Here is a 13,046-nt window from a genome sequence, read left to right as displayed (position 1 = left end):
CCGAAGCCAGTGAGCTCACAAAAGGCCTCATGCTAGGCAAGGATGGGAATATACATTTAAGGATTGCACCCTAGGCGATGTGGGATGTCACAAATACTCTCTCATATAGACTCAAGGGAACACTACATAACTCTAACAATAGTAAATTATGTGTATGGATATGTCAATGTAGAAGTTGTTCAATGCTTATAGGGGGTTTCCTTATTTATAAAAATTTTAGATACCTCTTTAGAAGGCATGTGACTATTCATGAAATGTCAAAAGTTGCAACTCTTCATTAGAAGACACATATCTTTCTAACAAACCACACCGATTTTAATTTTCATTTAATTAATAAATTTAATATTATAATAATAATAATGTTAAATTTTCCAACCAACATTGCATTTCATTCAACCGTAACAAATATAAATTATTTATTTTAATCTATAATATAGTTCAATTCATCATAGGCAATAAATAATTGTATTTACCTTAACTTCATCTCGACAACACCACTTAATACTATGGTTTAGTGATATTCCTCTTCACTTGTAAGTGAGAGGTTATAGATTCGATTCTTGCCAAAGACGAATTTAAACCACATTCTTGCTGGCCCCTTATGAGGCCCACTCATCCTCTCCTTTAGTGTAGATAATATAATTTGTGCAAATTGTTCAAACAAAAAGAATATAACATTATTTGTTCAAACAGGAGGAAAAAAAAAAAAACTTCATCTCGACAACTATGGGTGTTACAACAAATTAATGAAGATTATGACTATCAACTTCCAAGCGATAGTCCCAATTATTTTCACTGATTGCAATAACTGATGAGTCTTTGATGTCACTCAGTACTACGGTCTGATTGTATTCATTTTCACTTGAAAGTGAGAGGTTTAAGGTTTGAATCTCGTGGATGGCGAATTGGATACCAAATTAGGCTGTCATTTGTGTGGCTTAGTCGAACTCTCCATTCCCTTAGTGTAAAAATATCGATGTACTAAAAAAAATGATGAGTCTTTGATGACCGATTAACTTTTATACAATAATGTGATTCAATCAGTTATTTATTAAATATTATTTTATCTATTTTTAAATACGTTCAAAACATTTTAAGAGACGCATACCGCCGATGATAAAAAAAAAAGGTCTTTTGCACGTGCACAATAATATGATTTAATCAGTTGTATTATTTTCTCTATTTTTAAACACTTAAGAGGCGCGTAGTGCCAGTTATAAAAAAAGTCTTTCACATGCATATAATATTATGATTTAATTAGTTGGCAAATGATCTTTTTTTTTTTATAACAAACGATGTTATCTATACTAAGGGGGAGGGGGGTTGACTTAGCCTTACAATGGGCTAGCAATAATGTAATTCAATCAGTTGTTTATCAAATATTATTTTCTCTATTCTTAATGTAAATTCAATAGAATGTAGATGAAAATTGAAAGACCGATTTTATTATGTGGATTCAGCAGCTTTGTTTGGTTTACGAGGGGTTTCTTCTAGCATGGTCTAATATTATTTATTTACTTCAAATACATTTAAAACGTGTAAGTCGCACGCGTAGCACACCGTGATTCAAAAAATATATTCTACACGCGCTCATGAATGAGATCGTGACTCAAAGTTAGTCGCACCAAAAAGTCTCTCCGTCTTCTCTTGAGACTCTTGTTATTTTTATGTTTTTGCCCAACGGGAAGTTCATTCGACCGAGTTAGTTTATTCGCCCCAAATAAGTAGCCATTCAGGTATTCTTCTGGTGCATTGACATTGTTACGAGTATGCATAAGAAGAAAAGAAGAAAAGAAAACATTTCGAGGAGGTATTGTTTTCGTTTAACTCATAAATCTTATATGATATCTTTTATAATTGACTGTTGCGAGTTAACTCATAAAAAACAGTTGCCGTGATCGGATTTACGCAAGATATTTACTGCACGGTTGACCTTGACATTTTAGAATTAGGGAAGCTATTAGAATCTGTATGTGATTTGGAATATTGTGTCTGTGTGTGCTTGTACGTCTATTTATATCCCTGGATAACTGATTCTCAACATACCTCCTTCAAAAGTAATTGAAACTAACTGCCTTTTTGCGGATGAATTTGGAAGCAGAGCATCACAGGAAAAAGAAGAAGACGAGGTTGAACCTAAGGGGGCAGCAGAAGAAGCAGCCGACGAGGCCTCCTCTCCATAAACCTCGGGGTTTTGGCTATGACGACGATGACAATGATGTTGAGTAGGAAATAAGTCGGCAGGCTTCCAAGAACAAGTCTCTGAAAGATGTTGAGGAGCAACAGAGGAAGGCCCTTGAGCAGGACCCGTCGGTGTTCAACTACGATGGAGTTTATGATGAGATGAAACAGAGAGCCATCCAACCTCGGGTACAAGATCGCCAAGAGAGAATGGCAAGGTACATTCCTGGTATACAGAGAAAAGCAGAAGAACGAAAGCGAAAAGCAGGAGATAATATATGAGAGAAAACTACAGAAAGAGCGAAACCAAGAGGATCACCTCTATGCAGACAAGGAACGCTTTGTCACAGGTGCTTACAAAAGGAAACTTGCAGAGCAAGCCAAATGGGCGGAGGAAGATCGACTGCGTCAACTTCAGGAGGAGAAAGAGAAAGACTTGACTGATTTTTACTTCAACCTTCAAAGAAATGTTGCTTTTGTTGCAGAAGATGTGAAGTCCAGGAAGCTAGAGACGCAGGAGGAATTAAGCAGGCCAGATAAACATGACGACAGAGATGGACCAAATGCTGTAGCATTGGAGCCATTGGGGTCTTCCAGTGTGAGAGAGGTGCATCTAGAAAAGCAGACCGAATCAGGCAAGCCAAACAAACTAGAAAAGTGGCCAATTGGTTAATGAGTTGTCGCTCCGTGGAGTGGCAAATCAAGGGGTCAAAGACCTTGAGGGACCAACCTATTTCATAGGTTGTGAATTGATCTGGTTCGCAAAGCGGGACTTCTGCCTCGTTACATTGAAGCTAATCCAAGCGAACGGCACTAGTGCACTTTTTAGGTACGAATTATGGTCACTGAATCACTGAGCATGCTAATTTGAGAGCTACCTTATGCATTATTTGAAATGCCTCTCTCAAATGTGACAACTACAAGCCAATAGCTAGTGGACTATCGCAAACCGAATAATAAACATAAAAGGAAAAAGAAAATGTCCCTCGAGCAATATAAACAGGAAATGTGTTTCTAAAAGATATGAAATTGCCAAAATCGCCAGGTGATTAAACATAACATCATTATCTGTTACTCACTTTCTTCATCACTTTCCTGCATGTCTAAGTGATTCATATTCCTTTCCAGTGGTGGAAGCCCGTCGTCGGAATCACAAGAGCCCTCCGCACCGTCACTGAGAGAGGACAGGTCTGCTCCTCCTGTAACAGCAGAAAACAAACATACGCTGAGATTAGCATACTTTTCTCCACAAAGATGCTCTTTGAAGAGATATCATCTCCGTTTGATTGAAATAGAAATCGCCTTGATGAAGACATTTAAGCAAATTGGCACCCTCAATGCATTTAATCTTACTACTATCTTGGTTACAAAACGTGATAACAAATTTAAACAATTTTTACAAAACTCAACAAAACCACCTCCTCCTGTGCAAAGGAGAGGGTCCACTGTTGGTTGGTTGATCAGGTCTCTGTATGTGCCAAACAAAAGGTAGGGGGCGCCCTTCATCAACCACCACCCCAACACTGTATTAAGATGAATAGGCTGACAAGCAGCATTCAGACGAAATGCTCCCGAAATCTTATGGGACATGACTCATGAGTCAAAACAACAGATCAGATCTTGTAAAAAGAATTTACTTTCTGTTTTTAAAAGTAAAAAGTACCTTTTACTTCTCTAGGAGCCTTGGGAACCTGACTGTTTTGTGAAAGCCAATCATTTTGGACTGAAATTATTTCAGCACTGTTTTCACATTTGGAGTATGCCTTCAGAAGTTCCCTGCATCGATGCCAATGGTCGAAAAAGTGTCAGAGACATAAAGCCAAGAATATCCTTCAGTAAAAAGTCTGGCGAATACTGAGCTACCATGATACCAGGGTGGTCATTACTTGAACATTAAGCAGTTGGATATACTGAAATTTCAGCCACATTCAACTAGTCAATCCAGAATTGTATGGAACTTTCCTTTTTAATTTGACTTCAGTCATAAATTACCTTGTCCCTAGAAATCATTAGCTAAATCCTCCGAAACTGTAAGGCCAGAGACTGAGGAGGAAAATATGAAGAGAATAACAACCTAGATCAATCTGAGAGTTAAAAAAATAAAAAGGAAATTTATTTAGCTTAGATCGTTTTTCATAATCAACCAGGACCAAAGTATGCTAGATGCATGTCATCGAAGGCTAGACATCATTTCGTGGATTGGTTGGACATTTTCTGGGTCAGCTATGGGTTTCAACTGACATAGCATTAATTTCTTACCTGGAGTATGATTTCTGATGAACATATTATGCAAAACTAAATACAACACCCAATAAAACATAATCGCATACCTATTGAGGGACAGGAAAGCATGACCCCATTTGAACTTTCCAAGCAACAAATTTGCAGTTTCTTCTTCGCCACTGTAAAATCATATAAAAGAAAAATTAAGGAAAATAGGCAACTGAATGTCTGGCAGCAACATATCAAACTGTTGACCCAAATAGAGAGAGAGGTCCACAACAAAGAATTTCATAAAAATGAAACGATCCTTTGGAGCGTACAAAAGACTTGGGAGGAGGAAAAGAGCTCCAAAGCTTAAGTCTTGATTATCAAGTAGGATGAGGTTTGGGCTGTACTGTAACCCAACAGTTATTATTATGGGAAAGAGTAAGCTGTCATTTACCCCCCTCAACTATCACGTAGTTATCAATTTACGCCTACATGAACCATATAAAAATGACCAATTTGAACCTCACCGGTAAACTTTTAATTCTCTATTCAAGAAGTTGATAAAAGTAAGGCCACACCTCCATGCCCCGGCCCCCCTCCCCCACACCATAAAAAAGCGACTCCTATCAGCCTCTCAGACCCATGACTTCTTGTACACATCAAATCAATCTAAACCGGAGAGAAAAGTTCTCTATTCTCTCCAGTTCACATATCATGAAGCCAAAAAAAAAAAAAATGAAAAACATATGTGAAACGAGGAGAAATGATGCAGTCACCGCAGACCATCACCGTAGCTGAAGGTGGATGGGCTGGTGCGCGAGTGTGTGCGTGCGGTGGTGCATGAAAGGGGATGAGAAGGGCTTCAGGGAATTGAGGGTTAGTTTTCTTTTGTAGTTTTTAGCTTTAATGGTTGAAAATGTATTTTGTTTAAATTTAAATAAATCGTTAATAAGAGAACATATGTTGGCACACGACAGTTGTTAAAAGAAAATTAGATGGAAGTTTGTAAAATTGACACCAAATCCTAAGTTGGCCATTTTTATTCGGGTTAATTGGTTGAAAAGTAGATCAGAGAGCAAATTGACAATTACGTGATAATTCAGTTACTCTATGAAAAATCTAAAAGTCATAGACCTTTAATAATATTTTTTTGAGCAGATATACCTTTAATAATATTTTTTTTGAGCAGATAGACCTTTAATAATTTTATTTTAGAATTTGTGAAAGTAGTAGACATAAGAGATTGCACTGGTGTAATTAAAGACCAAAAAGGCATCAGTGGTAGACAAAACCTCTCACTCTTGATGGTAATGAACAGAGATTCTAGTACCATATGAACAGAGCTGCAGATAATGCCTCCACACAAGATAGTTGACAGGGTCGACCATAATTTACTGGATTTGCTGCTACAAACCAAGGCACTGCAAATTATATAATTTGTAAATGTTAGGGAGCTAGTAAGAAGAAAACTGTTGAACACAAAAATTTAACTTCATGCATGTGCTAATTGCAAAAGTACACTCAATCATTCATCACACAATATAACATGATTATAACAAGCAGCAGAATATAAAAATGATAAACAAGGTTGCTATCAATTTAGACTACTAGCAAAGAGATAATTTAACATACTAGATAAATGAAATTTAATTAAACAAGGTTGCTCAGCCTGGAAGCAATGCATATCAGCTCCGTGAGTTATCTTCGCCCACCCGTGTCTCTGTTTAGAATATTCTAGTGTTGTTAACCATATGTGATTGGTAAAACCACAGCAGTAATAGGTTGCATTTCAATACCATTACGACCCCATCCACTAAAATTAATATCTACAAGGAATGACCACATGGAAATTATCATATCCTGAGAGAGCTTCGTGTCACACCCACTTCCGCAATTCTGATGGCATTTTTAAAAAGGCACATAACAGTCTCTGATTTGCAGCTACCCCCAGTTATGTTTTAGAAATTATATAGCAAAAAGCCAGACAAATAAATGAAAAGATATAACCACTTTAGTTAGAAACTGAGAAATTCTTTTTTGAATTTGTTCAATCCTTCTTTCCCAGTTAGTAACAGTCAGTATTTTCAGTTTCATATTTCACTAGGGCAGTCTATTTGTATTTTCTTAATGTATTTATTTATTTTGATACTCCAAAGGAATATTTAATTTCATTTTCATCTATACAGACAGAGAATAAGTGTGGGTGAGAGACTTTAGAGGCTTACACACACTTCAGAGGATACACTTAAATTTATCGCCATATGTAATCTCACAGACTCTTTCCAACTTTTGTTCATATAAGAGTACGTAACTACATATAAAAACTAAGCACCCATCCAGTTGTGCATTTGAAACTCTATCTTTGGCATATCAAATGTATTTCATATTTAATGTTTTGGTACTGCATATATAATTCCTTTAATGGAAATGTTGGACACTCCTGGTTGTTTGTAGCCACAAATCATACCATAACTAACATGCTCCAAGCATGCTAATTGATTGAAGAATCAAAGCTCTTACAGAGGCGAGGAGCAGTGCAACGAAGCTTCACAAATGGTACATCATCCAAGCGTGCCCAAGAGCAATCCACAACAGCTAATCCTTTTCGCTGGATTAAACTATAATCTTCTCTTGAGACACAAAGCGTCCCAACTGGACTGCAGAAATGGGAAATAACATTAGTAAAAGAAGCCATATATGAACCATGAAGCAGTAATGTCAATTCAAATGCATAACTGTTTAATGCAAGGAACAAAAGAAAGTATATACGTTTTTATAATGAACCATGAAATAATGAATGTCATTTAAATATATAAACTGTTAAACAGAAGGAACAAAGGTGCTACTACAAATTTCCATTAGAACTATAACAAGAGACTCTCCTAAAACTCATCTAAACCCAAAGTTTCTACATTTCAATCACCTTGCCCACCTCCCATCTGCCAAGATCCAGAGCAAAAATTCTTCAAAAACTGAAACATTCACTCTTTGGAGCTCAGATATTTGGGGTGTACATGCAGATGAAGCAAAACTAATAATTTGAGGCGAATGCAGAAGGCTATAATGATCCAACAACGCCCATTACATCATCAGAAAGATCAAGTGATGCTCACTTGGTTTTTGGAATATAATGTATTTAATTTTTCCTGTATAATATTCCAGCGCAGCTAGATACTGATATAAAACTAACACAATGCAACACGACATTATTAAAAAAAATTAATTAATATCATAGGTATGCTAAGGTAAAACAAGATAATTTCTTAAAGTACCTCAAAACAATGCCTCCAAAACCATTATTGACACGCAATTCCTGCAAGAATTAGTATGAATATTAACACTAAAGAAATTGCAAGAGGGAAACCATCTAATAAATCTTAAATTCCATGATCCAGGTTTTACAACTTTAGGAAATTGCATTTAGTACTATGAGTCTATGACACAATTTTATTTGTCCCATCAAGTTTCCAACATTTAAATAATATGTACTTCCATTGTGTCATAACTGTAACCCAATACACTTCACAGCATTATAAATAGTTTAATACATCAAGAGTTAAAGGCAATCTTCACATATTTGGTCGTGAATATGCTCAAGGTGCTCATAATACCAATTAGAAATACTTAACGAGGGAAAAAGATCGATAACCTTCAATGCTATGCAGGAAATATTCAACATACATAAGACGGAGCTTGTACAAAAGACTTATCGATTACAGTCGGCATCCTTCCTTTTCACCTAAAACATGTAAACTAGACCTATTTTCCATTTAAATACTTCCCTTTTATGATTGAAAAAAGTTGTATACATAATATCTAACAAAAATTTCAATGCACCAGTTACATTTACGTGAAGTAGGGATCCTACAGCCAAAATTCTGATTGAATAGATAGTTGGAAAGAAACCCGGTAACATAAAAATCTAAAAGCCAAGAAGTGATTCAAAAGGAAAAAAATAACTGGACACTTACCTTCAACAAGCCAAATCTTGAAAGCTTGCGTCCTGTGCATCTTTTTGCATCACATTGACCAAAATCCTGAATCAACAAAACAACACCAATTGATTTGAGGTTCACAAAATGGACTGAAATTGAGGATGCCATTGCAAAAGTTCATTTCAGATGGACAGAGTCAGGCCAAAGGATTCGGACATTATCTCAAACAAATTAATCGACATCAAATGGCAACTGCAGTAGATTTATACACCTTCTAAACATGACCACAAGCCATTACAGTTTAAGTATAACCAAAAATAACAATCGAAGACGAATATTATGAGGTAAATCGGAGACACAAAAGCACACTGATATGATGAGAAAATGGAAGTTGAAAGAAAAAGCAAAGAAATGCATACCCACATTGCAAGCTGGATTTTGGGACCTGTTGCTGTTGGCTCCTCTTCAGTAGCTGCAGTAACCAACCAAACAAATCAAAAATCAAAACCCAATGCCTCCATAGCAGGAATTATATCAAACACCTTGCGTGAAAAAATGGAAAATAAATTGGAGACCTTGATCAGATGGTAGGGATTCGTCAGACTGTGGAAAATGGTGATGGATCCGACTAGATTGCCCCCGGTCACGGTGAGGCTTATGGTTCTTGAACCGCTTGTTGTTACCCATTTCCTGTGCTTTCTTTTGCTTTGCTTTGGTGCGGAATCTGCGCCACCGTTCTTAGCTCTCCTCACACAGGGTTTTAGAGTGGCTCTTGGCTTTGGGGCGGGTGTAAGCTCGTTCGCTTGCTGGGCTTTTGTTCTTCGTTTATTCGGGTGTATTCAATTGAAATTAGCATACATGCCCACACGAAGTCTGTAAATATTTTTTAAGGAAATTTTATACGGTTTGCTACCACACACCTTATTTTACTTCTCACAGATCCTTGATAATTTATGTCTGTTGATCTTCTTCAATTCATCGAATCCGACAGTTGAAAATTAAAAAGGTGTGTGAGAAGTAAAATAGGATGTGTAGATATCACACCCCAATTTTATTTGAAGTATGTAGTTTCTTTCTACACTCAATTTATTCTCTTCATCAATATTGTTAATTTTTATTAAAGAATTAATATCTCTTTAAACCCAAATTTATTACCTAAATTATCCTCTCAAACCCAATTCAAAATGTAAAGTTATCTATATAGCCATTCCTTTTATAAAATAACATTTCTAATTAAATGTTTTCTTTTTTCAAAAAGGCGTTCTTTGCCCCTCTATAATTGCATACTGTATAAGACTAGCATTTCCATAGCGGATTTTTTTTTTTGTTTTTTTTTCTTTCTACTTCCAAACCTATCCCTATACTTGGGATCTAAGAGATCCTTCCATAGACTTGAATTTGCCAGAGAATGCAATGCAAGCTCCAATTTAGTCCATCACTTTGCCAGAAAAATTTGATCTTGATGTTTTGGATTTGGACGGAGGCATGTTCGATGAGGGGTAATATTCTCATAAAGCCCTTTTCATTCATCTTTTTGTTCTGCTTCTAAATTAATGTATGTGCAAATAACCTTGTTTCCTCAGGGCTTATGATAATCATCACGCAAGTCAGGAGGACATCACACTACCAAGTTGTAAAAGTTAATTGCTGTTTGGATTTCTCATATTTATTATTTGTCTTAATTATGTTCATTCGAAGAAAGTCTTAAAAAATTTTAACTTTGTGTTACATATCAAATTCCTATGGCAACATACCGTTATGTCACTATAACTTTTGATGAGGTTCACATCTTTTCTTTTTCAATGATAGAGTTTATTGTTTCTGCTCATCTCTAATGATAGTGTTTTGGGGCGTAGACAGACGGCTGAGAAAAACAAATACAATATAATATAAAAAGTATGAAATTTAATCCAAAGAAGAAGCAAACGAACAAATTATCCATAAATCGAGTCAAACCTTAATTGGAGGATTCAAAACTTCAAAATCACCATCCATCAATAGAAAAACTTGTTTTTCTCTATCAAAGCTATTAGGGTTTTAGCCATAATGAATGTAGGATAAACGAGGGGTGATGCTATAGTTTAATTATAGTGTGTGGATTTATTAATAAATTTGAGTTTTATTACTAATTTCCTTTTGTACTTGATATTAATTATGCAATAAGTTAAAATGGACAATTAGCATTTAAAATTTAAGTTGGGTGTAGAAAGAGGTTACATGGGTTTAAATAAAATTTTCCTATTTTTTATTGTATAATGTTAGGGAGATGAAAATTTTAAAACTAATTTGCAAATGATGTGTCACCAATAAGAAATAAGCATATTAATCAACACTTTAGTAATAATTCAATCATCAATTTCCATGGCATTTAGTTTATAAAATTTAGTCTACAAATTTAATCTTCCAAGCATTACCCAAATTATTATGGTGAGTACTGCTAGGTATACTAAATATGTGAACTATGGTGTATGTTCATCATACACCTAATCATCTGTCACACATCCTCTTACTTAACTTTAGTCAAAATTGAAAAAGTAACATTTAATGTGAAAGTTAACTAGAATTAGATGAAATGACATATGATAGATAATTAAGTTCATGGTAAGCATACACCATAGTTATGGTGATAAGCAAAAATGCTCTCCTAAATTTGTATACTAAATTTGCAAACAAAGTAATGTGTCACCAATAAAAAATACGCATGTTAATCGACATTTAAGTAATAATCTAATCACCAATTTTCATATCATTGAATTTATAAAATTTGATCTATAAATTTTGTCTCTCCAGCATTTAGCCTACTTCCATGTCATTAATACACTAAAATATCTCCATCTCAAATCTTTTACTTTTCATAATCATTTACTTATTTTAAGCTGTAACTCTACATAAAATTTTACTTTACCAAATGCTCTACTATGTCTTATTTTAACCATGTTACCCTACTCCATCAACTCATTACAAAAAGTTTTAACTTGTTCACATGACACGAGTATTTGGTAATATTAAACAATTAAATTAAATTTAAAAAGGAAAATTGATCATATAACACATAGTAGAAGGGTCTATATCACCTAAATTTCTAAGGCTTATTCTTCAACCCATTTGGATTACTTTATCTATGTTCATTTGGACTACTTCTATCTATGTGATGTTTCATGGACCCTTATTTCGTATTAATTTTGCAATCTTAAATTAGTGGTCTTGCCCACATAAATTTATTAGGGAAATACCCCAAAATGGGATAATTTCTTTATCTTGGGACAGAAATAGGATAAACCGGCCATGCAGGCCATGCACACCATGCACAAAACCCAAAATTACTAAAATGTCCACATATAAATACTAAAAATCCTCAATTCATTTCATCACTATTCTCATTTGCTGGATAGGGATGTCAAGAGCTCTATGAGCTCTAGGTTGAGCTTCGATTTCGAATAGAGGGAAGTCGAGAGTGAAGCTTTGAAGTGAGAGATTCTTGTTTTCATCAGTGTTCCATCCTTAAAGATATGAATTTTTTTTTTACCAAAATTTGCATTTTGGTTGGAAAGTTCCATTCTTTACGGCCAATGAAGCTTTGGAAGCCATATTTCCACTGTTATCAGGTTTATCTGTCTCTCTCTCATCTCTTTCTCTCTCTAACTCAATCATTGTCTCCATTTCTGCAACTAATTACTGGTTTGTTCAATTAGGTTTTTTGGATTTGCAGAGATGGGAAGTCGAACAAAATAGGGATGGGGAAGAGACGGCTCGAATTGTGTTCAAGAAAACTTTATTTGTTTATGGGTTTTGTTATTTTAGATTTCTGGATTTCAATTTTTGGGTTTCAAACTTAGAGTTTTGTGTTTGAATTGATGCTCAATATTTGTTAATTTTGTTATGAACTTGCAAATGTTTGTGAATTCGATCTCGAATTGGTGTTTGTTTGAAACAGTTTGTGAATTAGAGGTCTTAGTACAATATGTAAGAAATTGCACACGAAATGCACACTACATGCACAAGGAATGCACAATTATCTTACTTAAGGCATTTGCGTTGGCATAATTATCTTACTTAAGGCAATCTCTTTTGTGTACAAGTTGGATGAAGAAAGTAAGAAAAGGGAATGTCAACAATAAAGTTATGGGATCTTGGTGGTTAACCTGGGTTTGAATCATGCAGGAAAGATATTGCCGTGCAGTTTCCTCTATTGTGTATATTTCTGCTTACTTGTACATTTTGTAGGCATATTATTTGAATGTCTTTTTTCCTAAACTTTGTAGTTATTACTGGTGAGACACTAGAGTTGTTAATCTTTTATTTACATATGCAGTGGTACGATTGCCAATCTTCCATAAGATGTTGTATCTTTCGAAACCAACTTTATGTTCTGTTGAATTTGTCATTTTTTTTCACATTGCAGTTATGTTGTGGTTGCTGCTGATTATGATAACTTGCAAGTCTGAAGAAGAGAACTTGATGACCTCTTAAGTAAGGCATTGCTAAATGGTATTCTATTGTTGGTACTACGTAACGAGATTGACAAGGGAAGCTCCGTCTAAAGAAGGTTTGTCATAAGAAATGTAAGCGAACCTTTTCATGCTTCGTAAGGAATACAGTTGCCCATTATGGTGGTTTACTTTGAATAGATCGATGTTTGTGTTAATTGTTACATATGAATGTGTTTGTTTTACATATGAATTGTGTTAGTTTTACATACGAATCGTGTGTTGACCAATG

At 35.1% G+C, this 13,046-nt stretch overlaps 1 protein-coding gene and 1 pseudogene across 5 annotated transcripts; one reads left to right on the top strand and one right to left on the bottom strand.

Moving 5' to 3' along the window:
- The first annotated feature begins 2,085 nt into the window (after positions 1-2,085).
- On the top strand, positions 2,086-2,854 carry LOC137719894 (uncharacterized; annotated as a pseudogene).
- A 267-nt stretch (positions 2,855-3,121) lies between these two features.
- LOC137721046 (uncharacterized) lies at positions 3,122-9,183 on the bottom strand. Of its 5 annotated transcripts, none has more exons than XM_088699254.1 (11): positions 8,903-9,140; positions 8,747-8,799; positions 8,364-8,429; positions 7,665-7,705; positions 7,316-7,538; positions 6,913-7,044; positions 5,723-5,813; positions 4,512-4,583; positions 3,845-3,957; positions 3,484-3,704; positions 3,122-3,380 (listed from the first exon to the last, which is right to left on the bottom strand). In XM_088699254.1, exons 5-11 carry the CDS (start codon positions 7,371-7,373, stop codon positions 3,294-3,296), a joined length of 774 nt encoding a protein of 257 aa, XP_088555380.1. In that variant the 5' UTR covers positions 7,374-7,538; positions 7,665-7,705; positions 8,364-8,429; positions 8,747-8,799; positions 8,903-9,140; the 3' UTR covers positions 3,122-3,293. The 5 variants fall into 5 exon arrangements, with proteins under 5 accessions (XP_088555380.1, XP_088555383.1, XP_088555377.1 ...); XM_088699257.1 differs by having other exon boundaries at positions 8,751-8,799; positions 8,903-9,114; XM_088699251.1 differs by lacking the exon at positions 7,316-7,538 and having other exon boundaries at positions 6,913-7,049; positions 8,903-9,183.
- Between the last annotated feature and the right edge of the window lie 3,863 nt (positions 9,184-13,046).

The sequence above is a fragment of the Pyrus communis genome, chromosome 1, assembly GCF_041283825.1.
Source record: "Pyrus communis isolate YQ-2024b chromosome 1, ASM4128382v1, whole genome shotgun sequence".
NCBI classification, from domain to species: Eukaryota; Viridiplantae; Streptophyta; class Magnoliopsida; order Rosales; family Rosaceae; genus Pyrus; species Pyrus communis.
This window is presented reverse-complemented; position numbering and strand designations above follow the sequence as displayed.